The 17,962-nt window shown below is 61.3% G+C and overlaps 2 protein-coding genes across 5 annotated transcripts; one reads left to right on the top strand and one right to left on the bottom strand.

Annotated features, from left to right (window-relative positions):
- Positions 1,705-5,324, bottom strand: CCDC166 (coiled-coil domain containing 166). Its single transcript, XM_013993490.2, has 2 exons — positions 4,392-5,324; positions 1,705-4,298 (listed from the first exon to the last, which is right to left on the bottom strand). Exons 1-2 carry the CDS (start codon positions 4,830-4,832, stop codon positions 3,360-3,362), a joined length of 1,380 nt encoding a protein of 459 aa, XP_013848944.2. The 5' UTR covers positions 4,833-5,324; the 3' UTR covers positions 1,705-3,359.
- Positions 10,219-16,490, top strand: MAPK15 (mitogen-activated protein kinase 15). Of its 4 annotated transcripts, none has more exons than XM_021090469.1 (13): positions 10,219-10,421; positions 11,841-11,939; positions 12,132-12,161; positions 12,268-12,358; positions 13,195-13,325; positions 13,410-13,573; positions 13,719-13,858; positions 14,600-14,657; positions 14,966-15,103; positions 15,189-15,294; positions 15,402-15,776; positions 15,860-15,988; positions 16,083-16,490. In XM_021090469.1, exons 1-13 carry the CDS (start codon positions 10,353-10,355, stop codon positions 16,269-16,271), a joined length of 1,719 nt encoding a protein of 572 aa, XP_020946128.1. In that variant the 5' UTR covers positions 10,219-10,352; the 3' UTR covers positions 16,272-16,490. The 4 variants fall into 4 exon arrangements, with proteins under 4 accessions (XP_020946128.1, XP_020946130.1, XP_020946126.1 ...); XM_021090471.1 differs by lacking the exon at positions 10,219-10,421 and adding an exon at positions 10,587-11,463 and having other exon boundaries at positions 13,269-13,325; XM_021090467.1 differs by lacking the exon at positions 10,219-10,421 and adding an exon at positions 10,599-11,463.

Here is a 17,962-nt window from a genome sequence, read left to right as displayed (position 1 = left end):
CCACGCTTAGATTTGTCGAGTTCGCGCAAGTGCTCCTTGGCCCTGGGGGAGCGGGCGGGCTGGCGCCGGGGCGCCGGGACTCCGCCACCGAGACGAGTTCCTAGAGCGGCCGACGCGCTGCTTCCGGCGGCGGGGGAAGCGCTTCCGCCGGGGCGGCGGCACCGCGCGGGGCGGCGGCGGCGGCCGCGGAGGGGCGAGCCCGGGCCGTCGGTTTCCGCGCCGGGGCCCAGCTGCTGGGCGTCCCCTCTCCGCCGGGCGCTTGTCGGACTGGCCCCTTTCCTGTTCCGGCCGCCCCGCTTCGGTGGGGTTCGGGCGCTGTCGCCGCTGCCGACCCAGCAGCGGAAACCCTGAGCCCGAGCGCCCGCTGCCGCGCGGTGGGGCAGTGATCCGTCTCGTCTTCGCGGAGGCGCGCTTCGCTCCCCGGCCGGCGCAGCCGTGGCGTGGGTCGCAGCTGCCGCTGGGACTCTGTCCCTGGCCTGGCAGCTCCCCCACATCGCTGCTACGGCCGAAGAAGGCAGCCCGCTGAGACGCCACCTTTCGCAGCGCCTCCCCGCCCCGTGCCCACCACCCACGAGGTCTGGCGTTCGAACTCCGTCGTCAGCCTGTCTTCGCGCCTCCGTTTCCACCCTCTGCCCCTGCCCCGGACCCTTCGCCTCTCCCTGAGGGACTCGGTGCTCGGTCCTCTCCTCGTGTCCCCCACGGCATCCTGTCCGCGGCCTTCCGATTTCTTCGCTCCAGGAGGTCAAACCGTGGCCCAGGACGCCTTGGGTGCGCCGGCCCCGGCCGGATCCTCTGGCTGTCTCTCGGCAAACCCTGGCCTCCCGCATTCTGCTTTACAGTCGGCCAGGTCCAGCCCATTTGTAGCACGTAGTGGATTACCCAGTGCCGGAAAATGTTCTTATTTATCGCTGTGCTCAGTTGTTGGGAGGCTGGAGGAGTTCCAGCTCTCATGATAAGCACCACCCATAACACCTGAGCCCAGTGCACCTTTTCCTGTGTTTATAGGCCATGCGTATCTTTTGGCGGAAGAGTCCAAATATTTTGTTCACTTTGTTTCATTTTTATTATTGATTTGTTCTATTTCTGGATATGCGTCTTGTTAGACACATGTATTGAGACTCTTCTCCGAGTCTGTGGCTTGCCTTTTCACCCCGCCCCATTTTTGTAAATAAAGTTTTATTGGAATGCAGCTACATCCATTCCTTGATGTATCATCATCTGTGTCTGCTTTCATGCTTCAGTGGCAGGCCATGTGGAGCAGGTCGGACAGAGACTATGGCCTGCAAAGCCTAAAACATATGAGCCGACTCTTTACAGGAAAAGTTTGCTGACCCCTGGTCTGCAAGACTGTAACTAGTCCTTCAAGTTGGTTTTGCTTAGTAGCACTGGGGAAATTTGTGTGTTTCCTTATTTTCTTTTCTTTCTAAAAGATTCGGAGTTCCTGTTGTGGCGCAGTGGTTAACGAATCCGACTAGGAACCATGAGGTTGCGGGTTCGGTCCCTGGCCTTGCTCAGTGGGTTAAGGATCCATTGTTGCCATGAGCTGTGGTGTAGGTCGCAGACGCGGCTCGGATCCCGTGTTGCTGTGGCTCTGGCATAGGCCAGTGGCTATGGCTCCGATTTGACCCCCAGCCTGGGAATCTCCATATGCCGCGGGAGCGGTCCTAGAAAAAGGCAAAAAAACAAAAAAAAATTCACTTAACTGTCTTTTGATAAGCAGAAATTTTAATTTTGACAAAGTCCAATTTGTGAATTTTTAAAATTCTAAGCTTAGTGCTTTTGGGGTCCCACCAGTGAAATCTTTGCCTACCCCAGGGTTGTGAAAATATTGTGTATTTTTTTCCTAGAAGCTTTATAGTTTTGGCTTTCACATTTAGGCCCATGGTTGATCTTGAATTCTTTGGGGGTATGCTGTGGGGTAGGGGTGGTAAGGTTAATTTTCCCCCTACAGTTCTGGCACCATTAATTGAAAAAACAACAGCTTTCTTTTATTCTTTGAATTACCTTGGTGCCCTTGTCATGAAACAGTTAACTGTGTTACATGGGTCTGTTTTGCCCTCTATTCTGTTCCACTGATCTCGCTATCTTTTTTTTTTTCTTTTTTTTTTTGTCTTTTCACCATTTCTTGGGCGGCTCCCGCGGCATATGGAGGTTCCCAGGCTAGGTGTCGAATCGGAGCTGTAGCCGCCGGCCACAGCCACAGCCACGCCAGATCCAAGCTGCACCTGCAACCTACGCCACGACGCACCGCAACGCCAGATCCTTAACCCACTGAGTGAGGCCAGAGATCGAACCCACAACCTCATGGTTCCTAGTTGGATTCATTTCCTCTGCGCCACGACAGAACTCTGTCTTAATTTACTGTAGTTTTAGTTCCAGGTAGTGTAAATCTTCCAACTTTGTTATTCAAGGTGGGTTATTTGCTTTTCCATATAAACTTTATAATCTATCGCTGAAAGAAAAAAAAAAGCAAAAAAGCTGCTATGATTTTGCTTGGAGTCATGCTGAATTTCTAGATCAGTTTAGGGAGTATTGAAAACTTAATATCCATAAACATGGACTACTGCTCAATATATTTCAGACTTAAAGTTTGCTCAGGAGTTCCCTTGCAGTGCAGCAGGATTAAGGATCCACCGCAGCAGCTTGAGTTGCTGCTGTAGCTCAGGTTTGATCCCTGGCTGGAACTTCAAATTCGGAGGACATGACCAAGAAAAACAAACAAACAAACAAACAGATACATAGACAAAACAAAGGTGCAGAATGCTGGTGAGTCTGAATAAATGGTATATGGGAGTTCCCTGTACTATTCTTGCAACTTTTCTCTAGGTTGGAAACTATATCACAATTAAGAATTAACCCCAACCCCCCAACAGGTTAAACATTACAAAAACGCCCGTAACTCCCCAAGGCGCTGGAACAAAAAGCCCACACCCGTCCCCGCGGAGCAGCCTGCGTGGCTGCCGGCCGTCGCAGCCACCTCACGCAGCCGACCAGCTCCTCCCTGGTCCGCCAGACTCCTTTCCTGCTCTCACACTACCTGTCCAACCACGCCTTCGCTGTCCCTCTCTGCCACCAGACTGTCAGGCCCTGTGGGCAGGACCACGGCGTCGCTGACTTCGTCTGCCCCTGCCAGCTGCCGGGAGACTAGCTGTGGGTGAACAGACGCTGAATGCCTGGCAGACACAAGCCACCAGCAGACTGGAAACTAGAAGGCATAATGAATGGCCCCTGCCGGCCAGAAATGCTGGCCACTGAAGCAGGTGGTGCCAGAGCAGCGTGGGGCGAGGCTGCCACACCTTTATTGATAATCCACTCACCAAATCCGTGTGCTGCGCACGCGTTTTCCCCCACCCTCTGGCCTAACTGGCCTCCCTCCGGGTAGGTTCAGGCTCTCCCAGAGGCAGCTTCGGCTCCAGCGTCACCTTCACGGTCTCCGGCGACTGGGAGGCCGCAAGAGCCCCTTCTGGGGACGGACTTCCCAGAAAGGGTGGTGTCCTGTGAAGCTCACCCAGCGAGGACCGCGACGACACCCGAGAGTCCGGACGGGATGGGGTCCAGGGAAGGATCCGGGAGCCCGAGCGGGACAAGGTCCAGGAAGGGACCCGGGAGGCTGGGCGCGAAGGGATCGAGGACGGTACCCTGGAGCCCACCTGCGATGGGGGCTGGGATGGAGCCTGGGAAGCCGCCCTCGAAGGGGCCAGTGACGGGCCTCTGAGGGCAACACGCGACGGGGTCAGCGACGCGGCCCGGGAAGCCGCAAGCGTCCAAGAGGCCGGGCGCCACGAGACCTGAGACGGGTTCCGTGAGGCACAGGCTGAGGGAACGCGGGAGAAGGCGCGCAGCGGGCTGGTGGAGGAGGCGAACGGCCCCGGGGGTGAGGCAGCCGACGGCGGTTGCCACAGCGGCGGCCCCTCGGGGCCGCGGGAGAGCCAGCCATGCACGCGCGCCAAGTCCCGCGTGTCCTCGTGCTCGCGCCGCAGCTGCTCCCGCTGCTCCAGCAACTGGCGCCGCATGTCGTGCAGCAGCTGGGCCCGGCGGAGCAGCCGCAGCAGCTCCTGCCGCAGGCGCCCGTTGTCCGCTCTGATGGCCTGAGTGTGCGCGAAGAGCGCGCGCGCCGCCTCACGCTCCGCACGCCGCGCCAGGGACTGCACGCGCTGGCGCGCCTCGCGCTCGAAGGCTGCCTTGTCCTCCAGGAAGCGCCGCTTCACGCGGTGGAGCAGCTGCGTGTGCTCCACGCGCATGTGCAGCAGCTCGCGCTCCAGCGTCCGGATCCGGGCCAACTGCTCCAGCTGCAGCTCCTGCGGCGGGCGCGCGGGTCAGCGCGGGTCTACGACGCGCACCCACCTCGCCCAGCTCCCGCCCCGCCCGCCCGCGGGAGGGTGCGCACTGGCCTTGTAGGGCTGCAACGCCTGCACCTGCTGCGCCATCTGCGCCGCGCGCGCCTCCATCTCCAGCAGCTGCGCGCGCACCCCGTCCTCACGCCCGCGGTAGAGCGATGCCAGCTCCGCCCGCTGCCAGTGGATCAGCGTCAAGTCCACGCGGTTCTGCTCCTCCAGCCGGACGACGGCGTTGGCGCAGCGCTGGGCGCGCGCGCTCACGTAACTGGCGTAGAGCCGGTTCTCCTCGCGCAGGCGCAGCGCCTCGCGGTCGAGGAAGGCGTTGTCCCGCAGCACTTGGTCCACTCGCTGCTCGCAGGCGTCCAGCTGCTCCGAGAGCAGCTTGTACTCGCGCTGCAGGTACTGAGCGCGTTCCGACAGCGGCGGCTCGGCGCCCTCTCCCCCCGCGCCCGACCGGCGCCCCGCGCTTGTCCCGCGCTTCTTCTTGGGCGCCATGGCTGGGGTCCCCCAGCCCGCCACTCCAGCTCCGCCCTTCCCCTCCTCCGGCCCGAATGTTCTGGCGGGGCTGGAAGCGTCTCAGGGTCACGAGGTTGGAGGCCGGAATCAGGGGGTTGCGGTCCATCAGGGGTCAGGGCATCGTCGCCAACCTTTGCTAGTGGTCTCTTTCCGGATCTTGGCCGGCCGTCGGGGCTCGCCCACCTTTAGTGGAGTTGCGGTCTGCATGGAAACAGAACGTAGTCGCTCTTCCCCACTCCCCACCACCACCACCCCCCCGCGCCCCGTTGCCAGGGCAATGGCCCGACTCGCCTTTCTCCATTACCCCCGACTCCCTCACTCGGAGGAGTCCGTGCATGACGGCCTGTGTGCTCGCTGCAAACCCCAGGCGCGCAGGACTTCGGCTTTCCCTGGAGGGCGATGCTGAGCTTGCTTTGTTTTTTTTGTCTTTTTGCTATTTCTTGGGCCGCTCCCTCGGCATATGGAGGTTCCCAGGCTAGGGGTCCAATCGGAGCTGTAGCCACCAGCCTACGCCAGAGCCACAGCAACACTGGATCCGACCCGCGTCTGCGACCTACACCACAGCTCAGGGCAACGCCGGATCGTTAACCCACTGAGCAAGGGCAGGGACTGAACTCGCACCTCGTGGTTCCTAGTCGGATTCGTTAACCACTGCGCCACGACGGGAACTCCTGGGCTTGCTTCTAACAGACGGCAGCCGTCAGAGGTGCGCCCACTCCACGTGCCAGACTCGGGCCCTTTGCGGACTGTACACCAATGGGCTCTTCCCCCACTTGTCCCCATATGGCGAGAGTCCTCGCCAGGTTCCTGGCCTCCCCCACCACACACACGTGAAATGTCCCTATATCTCTTCAGGACAGAGCGCTTCCCCGCAGCTTCTTATCGCTCCGGGGACCCTGGTTTTCCTCGAGGCGCTTCATGATTCCTGCCTGTCCTGGAGCCTTCGTGGGAGTTAGGGCCTCTGCGAGGGTCGAGCACGCCAAAATGCCATCCATCAGTGCAGTGTGTCTGTCTCTCTCTGGGGTTTCCTCTCTGGGCTCCTAAGCCCACACGTGCAGCATCAGTCCCCGATATCCCACCCGCCGCTGGACCTGGGCCTTCTTTCCCAGCTGGCCAGCGTGGCTGGAGAGGAAGGGCACGTCCAGCGATTTGGCTGGGCTCCTTCTGCCATTAGCATTGCGGAAACAACATCGTAAACCCCTCCTTGCCCAGAGAGTGAGCAGAGCGTCGAGCCTCCCATCCTGTCAGATGCCTTAGACAAGTAACTTTAATCTACACGTTTCGGTCTTGCCGTCATACAGTCAAGGTTCTGTCCAGGTCTGCCCACATTTGCTGCAAGAAAAACAAGTTCAAGGATTGCTGACTTGTAACTTTGTGGGGGGCACGGTTTAGGAAACCACATTTGTAGGAAGGCTTATGTTGAAAACTGTCTTAGGAGGTGGCTTTTTTTTTCCCCCTTTGGCTGCCCCACAGCATATGGAGTTCCAGGGCGGGGATCAGATCCGAGCTGCAGCTTCGACCTTTGCTGCCGCTGTGACACCGTCCCATCCTTTAACCCACTGTGACGTGCGGGGATCAAACCCACGTCCTGGCACTGCAGGGACATCGCTGATCCCACTGCGCTGCAGTAGGAACTCCAGGAAGTTGCTCTTGGAGCCTGGTAAGTCGCTCCTCTGGCTGGACTTGCTCCAGCTAGTGGCACCTGCACCAGAGGTGTGGCAGAGCCTTTTAAATTTGGGGACACATTTGGGGCATGTGCCTCTTTGTAAAAAATGTAATTTATAAATAATAAAATGACAAACTTCAAGACCATGTGGAATTTCCATCTTTTGGGGGGGCAGGGGGCCGCTCCCGTGGCATGTGGAGGTTCCCAGGCTAGGGGTCGAATTGGAGCTGTAGCTGCTGGCCCGCGCCACGGCCACAGCAATGCCAGATCTGAGCCTCGTCTGTGACCTACACCACAGCTCACGGCAATGCCAGATCCTTAACCCACTGAGCGAGGCCAGGGATGGAACCTGTGTCCTCATGGATGCCAGTCAGGTTCGTTTCCGCTGAGTCACCACGGGAACGCCACGTGTCCATATTTCTAATTGGGTGAGTCTAGTAACGTTTCTTGGATGATGGCTATTGTGGAATTTGTTGTTGAGTGTTCTCTTGTTTCCCTTTAAAGAGGGCTGACTTTCTGGCAGGCTGTTAAGCTATGTTTGTATGGTCTTATTCCCTTTGAGGCTTGTTCCCACACTCCTGATGAACCTGGAGTGGCCTTTGGTCTAGAGCTAGTGTAGAGCCTTCACTGAGGCGTGACGCCCCTGGGGTCTCTCCTGAATGGCCTGGTGTCCACCCTGGCTGCCCAGCCCTTACGACCTAGGCGAAATCTGGAATGTTCAGCTTCCCCCTCCCCTGCCCAGTGGTTCCTTGCTTGGACTCATAGACGTGTCTCCGTCTCCACCCTGATGTGGTGTCGGCAGTGGAATCAGCAGGACGTCACCTGTGTCTCCTTTGCTGAGAGCACAGCCCTGGTTGTTGTCCGGTGTTTCCGCAGTTGTTTCATGTACTTTGTCCGGTTTCCTAGCTGTTCGTTGACAGAGGGCGGGGCCAGTACCAGCTACTCAGTCCCGGCCAGAGGTAGAAGTCTCTCGTCCCTTCTTCATTCCTTTTTCTCTCCTTGATGCCCCACCCCTCCAGTGAGAGGCAGGCGAAGTACAATAAACAGCACATGCGGATTTTTTCTGATTTTTATTTTTTAAATTACTCAGCAAGTTTTATCACATTTATAGTTTACAGTGGTCACCACAACCCGATGTTACAGCCCGTCCATCCCCACCCCCACCCCCACCCATCTCCCCTGGAAACTGCACGTTTTTCAGGGTCTGAGTCCGTATCGAACAGCACGTATTTAAAGTCTGATCTAACCGGTTTCGACCCGAGTCTTCGTCGGCCATCCCTCACCCGAGCACGTCTGTCGCCTCCAGAAGTTTTCTTGTACGGCTTGTCGTCTGCCCCTCTCTCCACTCCATGGCAAGGCCCTCCGAGGTCTGCAGCGGGCATTTTCTGGAAATTTGCACAGAGGGGGTACAGAGGGCAGCCTACAGGGTTCCCTTTTGGGACGACACTGGCTTCTTTAATCAGCATCAGGATTCTGAGATCCGTCATGTCATGGGCATCAGCACTTCCTCGCCTTTTCCTGAGTGACGTGCCCTCGCATGGTTATATCACATTCTGCTTACCCATCTCTCTGTTTCAAACGTTGGCAGCAACACTGGGTTGATTCTCGGTTGAGGCTATTGCATGTAAAGCTGCGTGAGCCTGCATGAGCCATTCTTTGTGTGGACATATGTCTTCGTTTCTCTTGGGTGATGCCTGGGTCACTGTACCTTTGTGTTAAACGTTTTAAGAAACTACCAAATCGTTTTCCAAAGTGGTTGTAGCAGTTTATAGTCCCATGATCGCAGAATGAGCGTTTCAGTCACTCCACACCTGCCGCATCCAGCACTGCAGGCCACGGGGAATCCTGGAGGAGGGAGGGTGCAGCATAGCAAGACCCCCACGACTCTTAGATTTAGAAAGCGAGGGACCGGGAGGCACTCTGCTCCGCAGAACAAAGGCGCCTAGGCTTTAGCCCTCATGCCTTTTATTAGGGATGGTGACGTAGGTTCGTGAGCAAAATCAGGTGCAGGCGATGATAAAGCTCCCTCTTAGTGGCTGTGCTCTTGCACGTGCGCCAAGTTTGTTTTCTGCCGAGTTCAGCCGTTCAGTGGTCTGCAACACACACCCTCATCAACACTGGCTGGGGCCAGTCTTCTTCAGGGCAGCCTTTCTAGAAGGCATTCAGCCCATGTCAAGTGCTCTTTCATTTGTGTTCTCTTTCTTTTTCTTTTTCGCCACACCTGCAGCATGCGCAAGTTCCCCGGCTAGGGATCGAACCCATACCATAGTGGTGACAGCGCTGGATCCTTGACACAGTGAGCCACCAGGGACCCCTGTGTTCTCTGTTTCAGACGTGGTGTCCTCATGTGGCCACTAGACAGCACCCAGCCCCCCCCCCCCGCCCCCGTCTGTAGTGCCCTCCCCCAAACGGCTAAGGTCTACGATGAAGTCACTCAGAAATGGAAAGAGTTGAGAAGCGTGGCCATAGGACGGAGTAGTTGTATGACCCGAATCTAATAAAAAGCTTTTGGGCTTTTATGTATATGGTTAACATTTTTTCCCTAGAAACTCATTTTTACTGTATTTTACAAAATGATGGGTCTATAACAGATGGAAAGGTTTTAAAACTGCTGGGCTCCAGACACTTTGGCAGCTGACCCTGAACGCTGGAGAGCTCAGGGCTCTGCCTCATCGCTTCTGTACCCACATTCACGCCCTGGCAGTCTTGTCCAGCTGCTGCTTTAAGCCTTGCTGCATCAACCCACACCCCTTGGGTATGTCACCTCACCCCTGAACCCGAGTCAGGTCTTTCTGTGATTTCCACTTGGATGTCCTATCAGCTTCTTAAACGTCTCAATTCCGAGTCTCTCTAAACCTGGTCTGTCGGCTGCCTTCCCATCTCAGCCGGCTCCTTCCAGACACCCCCTTCCCAGGAACCTGGCCGTCATCCAAGATTCCTCTTTCTCTCACACCCACAGCCCCCCTACAGCAAATCCAGGGGCTCCACTGCAGCCAGAACCCACTCCTTCGCATCTCCTCCCCTCCCCTGCTTCCACCCTGCTGCGCCGGGTCTCTCTCCGCGCAGTCACCGCTCTCCCGCGTGGCCCACCGCCCCCTGCGGACTCTGGACGTCTCCAGCCACCCGGGCCTCCTTGTGGCTCCGACGCGCCAGGCACACACCCCCATGCGGGGCCCCTCGATGTGCTCCCATTTCCTTTCCTGGCCACCCCGCCCGCCAGCCCCCACCAGAGGCTCAGATCGCCGTCTACCGCTTGACTTGGGCGCGCAGCCATCCCCGCTCAGCCAGTCGCCCAAACACTCTCCTTCTCCAGCTTTACCCCCGCTGCCGCTCGCCGGGACCCCGGCCCTGGAACGCCCCGGCTCCTCGCGGGGCCTCTACCCAGTTCAGGCACTCGCACTCGCCGGGGCGGCGCGGCGCCTGCCCTCAAACTGTCTGCGAATGACTCCAACCCCCGCACGCCCTTAGCAGAGCCCGGCAGTAAGACGGCGGGAGGAGACCGCGTCCCGGGCCGCGGGCACCACACGGGCCCAAGCCCGGCGTCGGCGCAGAGGTTCTGGAGGCTGCGGGAGGCCCCCTGGGCGGAGGCGGGCCGGGGAGCTGCGAGCGGCGCCCGCTGGGGCCTGGCTGGCGGGGTGGGGGAGGCCAGCGCCGAGGGGGCGGGGCTCCAGGGAGGGGCCCCTGGGTGGCCCCGGAGTGGGCGGGCTTCGCGCGGCAGGCCCCGCCCCGCCCGGCGCGGGCGCAAGGGAGGCGTCGCCGCCAGTTCCCAAGGAAACCGGATTCAACAGTTCGTGCACCTCCGTGTCGGGAGGCCTCCCGGCCCCTCCGCCGGCATGTGTGCCGCCGAGGTGGACCATCGCGTCGCCGAGCGATACCTGCTCAAGCGGAGGCTCGGGAAGGGGGTGAGTCGGGGAAGCGCCCGGGCATCCCCCGGACCGGGTCACCTGCAGGGCGTGGACAGGACCAGTCTGAGGACGGTTGCCTTCCCCAGGGCCAGGGTCTCCTGGGCTTGAGTCTTGCCTCCTCCACGAGCTGCTGGTGCGGCCTTGGGCAAGTCCCGGAGCGCCTTGGTGCCTGTCTCCTATGTCAGGGTCCTATCCGTGTCTACTCCCAGGGAGCTTGTTACCTGGCTTTGGGAGGCAAGTGACAGCCAGGCCTCCAGCAGTCTCGGGTGTGGTTCCAGTGCCCCATCCACCCGCGGTCCCCACCCACTGACCTCGGCTCCCAGGCTGCCACTCCCAGAGCCCACAGGATGCTCAGGGAGGCCAGCACACCCACCCCAGCTGTGCAGCGGCAGATGCCAGGGCCTCTGCAGTAGAAGGGCCTGAGCCGGTAAATGGGTGGGCATGGAGTGGGGGCCAGAACCCTGCACGTTTGTGGGTTCCCCCCCACCACAGCACCCACTGCACCTGGGCCAGGGACTGAATCCAAGCTGCAGCTGTGACCTACACAGCAATGGCCATGCTGGATCCTTAACTGACTGTGCCGCAGTGGGAACTCCCCCACGTGCATTTGTGATTGTGTGAGAGGATGTGGGATTGTGTGTGAGAGTGAGCTGTGTGACTTGGTGTGTGCAAGTGTGTAATGGGGGAGGGGAGAAAGGGCTTCCAGATGGTGCAAACAGCCGTGCAGAGGCCCCGAGACAAAGACCTGCTGGGCCTTCGGGGAAGAAAAATTGATGTGCCAGGGTAGGAAGGATGGTTGGATCATGTGGGGCTTTGGGGAGCTGCCAGGGCTTTGGCTCCTACTGTGAGTGACATGGGGAGGGGTAGCCGCCTTTGGCAGCACTTTGCAAGGCTCGGCCCGCCCACTCTGTTAAGGAGGAGCAGCAGGAGCTTAGAGGTCAGTGCAGCGACGCAGGCAAGAGGCGTGAGAGGCACAGACCAGGGCACCAGGGCGAGGGCAGCAACGATGGTACGAAGCCACTGGATTCTGATGAATTCTGTAGGTGGAGCCAACAGGATGTGCTGACAGGCTGGATGGGCTCGATGGGAGAGGGATTTGGGTGCCCGGAAGGTGAAAGGCTGTCTGGAGAAGGGTCAGGCCCCAGTTCTTGCCCAGAAACTCCCTGCCATCTGTGACCTCGCTTCCTCCTGGGGACGTCACCAGATGCCCCTTGCTTCCTCTCCACTCCTCTGGAAGCTGCCCGCCTTCCCCAGGAGCAGGCTGGCAGCCTGCACCCGCAGGCACCTTGCCCTCAGCACACCGCCTCCCCTCCTAGAAGCCAGAGTGGGAAGGAGGAGGCTGGTGCCTGCAGGGGGCGGCCTGGGAGCGAGGGGATGGCCCCGAGCCGGCAGGCTGACTCCCTCCGTCCTTCCCAGGCCTACGGCATTGTGTGGAAGGCACTGGATCGGAGGACCGGCGAGGTTGTGGCCATCAAAAAAATCTTTGATGCCTTCAGGAATAAGACAGATGCCCAGGTAAGTGAGAAAGGATGAAGCCGGCTGAGGGCAACCCCTGCAGCCTTGTATCTGGACGATTCAGCTTGTTTCTGACGCTTCTCAGAGCTCTGCCCTCCTCCATCCCTGGCCCGGGGGGTGTGGGTGGCGAGCATCAGTCCCGGGGGATCCGCCTTGCTCCGCACCCACACGCCTGTTTCTGTCTCGTTCCAGAGGACCTTCCGGGAAATCATGCTGCTTCAGGTGAGCGGCCGAGGCCATCCGCCGCCTTCCCCAGATGCTGCCTCTCCAAATAAGGGGGAGCCTGGTCTCTTGACCCCCAGAGCACAGCCCCCTGCTCTCTCCCCAGGAGTTTGGGGACCATCCCAACATCGTCCGCCTCCTGGACGTGATCCAGGCAGAGAATGACCGGGACATTTACCTGGTGTTCGAGTCCATGGGTGAGTGAGGCCCCACTCAGACCCCAGCCCAGGATTCCCACGCCTGGCTCCCAAGGTGGCCAGCGGGCTCAGCCTGGGCCTTGTCTCTGTGCCTAAGGAAAAACAGCTGGAGAGTGTCAGCCCGAATGCCTTCATTTCCCTCCATGAGGCACCTGCTTTTTTTTTTTTTTTTTTTTTTTGCTTTTTGAGGCCACACCTGTGGCATGTGGAAATTCTCGGGCTAGGGGTGGAATCAGAGCTACAGCTGCTGGTCTAGACCGAAGCCACATAAACGCCAGACCTGAGCGGCGTCTGTGAACTGCACCACAACTCACGGCAGCACTGGATCCTAGACCCACTGAGCGAGGCCGGGGATCAAACCTGAAACCTCGTGGATACTAGTCAGGTTCTTAACCTGCTGAGCCACTATGGGAACTCCTGCTTTTTCACTTATTTTAAAATCATATTTAATTTTACTTTTGGCCATGCCCGTGGCATGCTATAGTTCTGGAGCCAGGAATCCAGTGGCGCCACAGCAGCGACTTGAGCCACAGCGGTGACTACACTGGATCCTTAACCCACTGAGCCACCAGGGAACTCGACAAGGCTCCTGCTTTGTCCACTGTTTGCAGCTGCATTTTCTTTTTTCTACTCATTTTATAAAACAAAGTCAACATGAAAGTATAAAAATACTGCTGCAAACTTTTATTCCTGTACTGATAAAGGCAGCAGGCAGGCTTGAGAAGCTAGCAAGGGCGCCTAGGAAGTACACACACCCAGGACACAGCTCTGAGGCTGGCCGGTGGGCCCTGGGGTTCAACATGGGCCACACCCGCCTGCTCTCCCTGGGTCCCCAGACACTGACCTGAACGCCGTGCTCCGCAAGGGCACGCTGCTGAGGGATGCCCACAAGCGCTACATCTTCTACCAGCTCCTGCGGGCCACCAAGTTCATTCACTCAGGACGAGTTATCCACCGGGACCAGAAGGTGCCCCCACCTGCACGCTGAGCCCCACCCCAGGGTCCTCGAGCCCCGGCCCTTGTCAGCCCTCGGCCACCTCTCCCCCCTCAGCCAGCCAACGTTCTTCTGGACGCCAGCTGCTCAGTGAAGCTCTGCGACTTTGGCCTCGCCCGCTCCCTCAGCGGCCTCTCCGAGGGGCCCGAGGGCCAGGCCCTGACAGAGTATGTGGCCACACGCTGGTACCGAGCTCCGGAGGTGTTGCTGTCCTCGAGCTGGTAACAGCGACCCGCCCCCATCCCACCCCCTGCCCTCCTGCACAGCCCGGTCCCAGCGAGCGTCGCAGACTCCCTTGGAAGTCCCTCCTCCCGCCCTCACCCCTGCCTCTGGGGTCCCCCATGCCGCCACCCCTTCCTGCCCCAGGTACACCCCTGGGGTGGACATGTGGAGCCTGGGCTGCATCCTGGGGGAGATGCTGCGGGGGCGGCCCCTGTTCCCCGGCACATCCACGCTCCACCAGCTGGAACTGATCTTGGAGGCTGTCCCGCCACCGTCCGAGGAGGGTGAGCCTGTTCTGAGGCCTGTGGGCGCCAGGGACACTGAGGGTCAGAGCACACAGCTGTGGAAGGACAGCACCTGACAGGCCAGGGCTGCCTGGGGAGGGTGGCCAGGGAGGAGGGGTGGGGACAAGAAGGATGAGGCACCCACTGGGAGGGTCCCGAAGCCTCCGGAAGACTGGAGAGGGCAGGCCCTGCAGGGGGTGGGCCCAGGGAGCCCCTGCGGGGCTTCGGGAGCAAGGGCTGTGGCTCCAGGAGGGTCGAGCAGCGCTCGCGAAGGGTCCTTCAGGACAAAAGCATTAGCTCTGCTGACAGGGGACAGGGCCGGGGGCAGGGGGGCGGGCAGGGAGACGCGGACGTTGGCAGAGATGTCGGTGAAGAGGCAGAGGAAGGTGGCCGTGGGGATGGAGCCATAGGGGTCTCTCCTCCTCCCTGGGGGAGAGGGTCAAAGGGCAGCCCTTGGGGAGCCTGGGTCTCTCTGCAAGTCTCCGCCCGGCGGTGGGGAGAAGCCAGGGGCTCCCCTGTGGAGGTGTGTGCACACGTGGGCGGCCAGAGGATTGAGCGTGGGGAGTGCAGGGACAGGTGCATGCGGGGGCGGCCTGCACCCACACACTGGGGGTTTGAGCCCTGCCAGGGAGCTAGGGCCCTGCAGAGAGAAGGTCACCTCGTGGGCAGAACAGAAGGCGTGGCTGCCCCCCGGGCACCTTCCTGACCCCTGATGGTGCTGCCTTCTGACCCGACTCCCAGAACTCCTGGCTCTCGGCTCTGGCTACAGCGCCTCGGTTCTGCAGCACCTGGCGGCCCGGTGAGTGGGGAGGCTGGGAGCAGCCTCCAGGCACTTCTGCAACCTGAGGGGCCAGTGTGTGTCAGCTGAGCTGGCCCTGCCCTCCTGATGGCGGTCCCAAACCCGGAAACTGTTGGTCAGGCTGAACGACGAGGAGAGCCCAGCGTGGGCCCAGCTCGGCCTGGGTGGGCAGGGACCTGAGGGAGGCAGGAGACTGCCCACCTTCCCAGGGAACCCAAGGGCGGTGCCTGGCAGGAGCCACGGGGACAGGAAAGTGGCTGGGGGTCAAAGGCTGGAAGCTGCAGAGGGATGACAGGCAGGGCCCGCAGGCCGAGGCAGACCCTGGACGCACTCCTGCCGCCGGACACCCCCCCAGAGGCCCTGGACCTCCTCAGGCGACTCCTGGTGTTTGCCCCAGACAAGCGCCTCAGCGCAGCCCAGGCCCTGGAGCACCCCTACGTGCAGAGGTGGGGGTGGCCGCGGTTGGTCGGACTTGGGTGGGAGAAGAGGTGGGAGCGACTGCCTCTCCAGCGCCCCCGGCGGCTCCCCCAGCTTCCACTGCCCGGCCCGTGAGTGGACACTAGAGGCGGATGTGCAGCTCCCGCTGCAGGAAGGCGTCCAGCTCTCCGCCGCAGAGTATCGCCGCCGCCTCTATCAGGTGCTCGGGCCCGCGACCCCCGGCGACCCCCACCCACGCGCCCTCGGGGCTTCCCGCGCCGGCGCCCCCGCCCCGCGCGCCGCTCTGAGCCGCCCTCCCCTCTGCAGGTGATCCTGGAGCGCAGGGACGAGAGCCGCCTCCCGAGAGAGCCAGCCCGGGCGCCCCCTTTCAAACCCAAGGCCGACCCCCAGCCGCCCTCGGGCTGCCCGGCGTGGCTCCCCGGCCGCCGGCCTCAGAGGGACCCGGCTCCCACCCCCGCGCACCGAGTGATCGCCGACACCACCCGCCGCGCCGCACCCGGGGCCCCTCAGCAGCGCGGGACTCCTAGCCCTGGGGCTTGGTCTCCCGACCCCACAGACGGCCCCGGCGGAGCCAAGAACCATCCCAGGAGGAGCTCGGCCCCGCTGAACCCGCCTCCGCCCCCAGGAGGCCTCTGCAGAGGGGACGAGCCCCGTGGGGCGGCGGCAGGGCTCCCCTCCTGGGTAGGTGGTGGGGGTGGCAGAGGGACCCACCCGCCGATCCTTCCGCGAGGGTGGCAGTGATCCTGCCACGCGCGCATTCCCAGGTGAAGCCCAGCGAGAGCGGACTGGCGCCCTCCCTGACCGCGCAGGCCGCCGCCCGGGTGACCCTCCGGGCCCTGACCCGGAGTGACCGGACCCCGGGCGGCGGGGCGGACGCGGCGGGCACGCGACAGGTGAGCCCGCGCCCCTCCGCCTTCTTTGCCGCCCCCGCACGCTTCGGTCCCCTCGGGGCGCTGCCTGCAGCCTCCCCATCATGTCTGCGTGCAGGTCCCTCCCCGGCCTCCCCGGGAGGCCCAGCCTGAGCCCCGGCCCGGCCGCAGGATGTTCAGCGCGGCCGCTTCGCAGGGGGCCCAGGGGGCCGCGCGGGCTGCGCTCGGGGGCTACTCCCAGGCCTATGGGACCGTTTGCCACTCGGCGCTGGGCTGCCTGCCCCTGCTCCCCGGACCCCGCGCCTGAGCTGCCCTGCGCGTCTTCGGCCCGGCCTTCCCTGGCCTCTCAGCCCTGTGCCCCTCCCCCAGTCCCCACCCCATACCCCAGCGCTCCCCACCCACCTTCCCCCCCCTGCCTCCTTTTGGCCACCCTTGAGCTCCCCCAGAGCCCTGGGCCTCTCTGGGGAAGCTGATGAGGTTGACACCCCAGGCTCAAGCACCTCCAATAAAGCCTTGTCTGTCCCCAGCCTGCCTGTCCACCCACCCCCGCTCTGTGAGGGACTTTCTCTGAGGTTGTACCGCCCTCCTCTGAGGCCCTCATGCCTCGTCTAGGACAGAGCCCTGGAGCCCTGGGCACATATGCTGTCACCCTGTGGCTCCTCTCTGTCCCGTGTCTGGCGCTTCCCCGTTAGGTTAAGGCTGCCCCGGGGGGTTGCTTCGGAGCCGCCTTTGCCCACAGACGCTCAGGGCCTGCCTGCAGCAGCTCCCAGCTGGTGTTGCTGCAGGGGGCGGCTGGCCCCAGGGTGGTCCTGCCAGGGGAGGGACTGGCGTATCTGTGGTCCAGGTGCAAGCCACCAAGTGGCCACATTTGTGGCCCTGAGCCAAAGCGGGAAAGGGGAGCAGATGTTGGGCAGTGCCCCTGACTGTGGCCACTGTCAGAGAGCCTAGCCCAAGCCCCGCCTACACGGTGCCAGGCACTGGTTTGTCTCCAGGCTTTGGTTGGGGGAGGGGAGAACCGCCAGGTGGGGCTTCCTCTGGTCATCACCAGGCAAAGGGCTCAGTGTGAGCCCACTCCAGGGGTGTGGGGGCCAGGGAGATGGGAGGAGCCCAGCAGGGCCCGGGGTGTCTTGTGGTTGCGCCACACTGCACCAAACCCCAGCCTGGGCAGGGTCAGGACACAGGGAGACCACTGTCCCGCTGCCTGGCTGGAGGAGCTCACAGCCAAAGGGTTTTGGCCTGTGCGTTGTTACCAGGAGTAGGAAGCTCTGCCCTACTGTGCAAGCTGCTGGCTGCTGCAGGGAAGGGTGAGGTGCGGACAAGGAGAGTTGGGCAGAGCGTGGGCCCAGCCCTGGCAGCTACAAGGGAGATTCAGAAAGCAGAGGCGGCCCTGTTGTAGCTCCGTGGGTAAGATCCTGACCTAGTGTCTGTGGGGATCCCTGGGCTCACTGAGTGGCCAGTGGGTTGAGGGTCCGGTGTTGCCTCAAGCTGCCGTATAGGTCTCAGATGCCACTGAGATCCAGTGTTGTCATGGCTGTGGCATCAGCTGGCAGCTGCAGTTCTGATTCGACCCCTAGGCTGGGAACTTCCATATGCCACACGTATGGCTGGGGAAAAAAAAAAAAAAAAAAAAAAAGCCGAGAATGGGGGTGGGGAGAGGGCCAAGGATGGGGTCTCAGCTCTGGCCTGGAGGTGAGCCAGTCTTGTGATGGGGCTGCCAAGGGGCAGTCTGCTGAACTGAACCTCGAGCCTGAGGCATAGCCCCAAGGTGATGGACAAGGGGGCAGAGGAGGCTGTGGGGATGAATGCCCCTACCCCTGCCCCTGCCCGGGAAAGCACAGGGGCCAAGGAAGCCCAGCCCTGAGTGCAGAGGTGGTGCTGCTGGGACTGGAGGCCCTGGGGGCTCAGACAGCTGGGTGAGTGTGGCTGCTTGGCCCGCAGGCCACAGGAAGCCCCAGGTGGATGCTAGGAGGTGTCTGCTGGGCTTGGTGACCAGGGGCT

Source organism: Sus scrofa, chromosome 4, assembly GCF_000003025.6.
Source record: "Sus scrofa isolate TJ Tabasco breed Duroc chromosome 4, Sscrofa11.1, whole genome shotgun sequence".
Lineage (NCBI taxonomy): Eukaryota > Metazoa > Chordata > Mammalia > Artiodactyla > Suidae > Sus > Sus scrofa.
Note: the sequence above shows the minus strand (reverse complement) of the source record. Positions and strands in the feature narration are given on the sequence as shown.

Coding starts and splice junctions, on each gene's coding strand:
- CCDC166 (XM_013993490.2), bottom strand. CDS start 4,832: ATGGCGCCCAAGAAGAAGCGCGGGACAAGCGCGGGGCGCCGGTCGGGC. Junction 4,299..4,391: donor AGGCGTTGCAGCCCTACAAG/GCCAGTGCGCAC, acceptor CGCCCGCCGCAG/GAGCTGCAGCTGGAGCAGTT.
- MAPK15 (XM_021090467.1), top strand. CDS start 11,278: ATGGGGAGGGGTAGCCGCCTTTGGCAGCACTTTGCAAGGCTCGGCCCG. Junction 12,162..12,267: donor GGGAAATCATGCTGCTTCAG/GTGAGCGGCCGA, acceptor CTCTCTCCCCAG/GAGTTTGGGGACCATCCCAA. Junction 13,574..13,718: donor GTGTTGCTGTCCTCGAGCTG/GTAACAGCGACC, acceptor TTCCTGCCCCAG/GTACACCCCTGGGGTGGACA.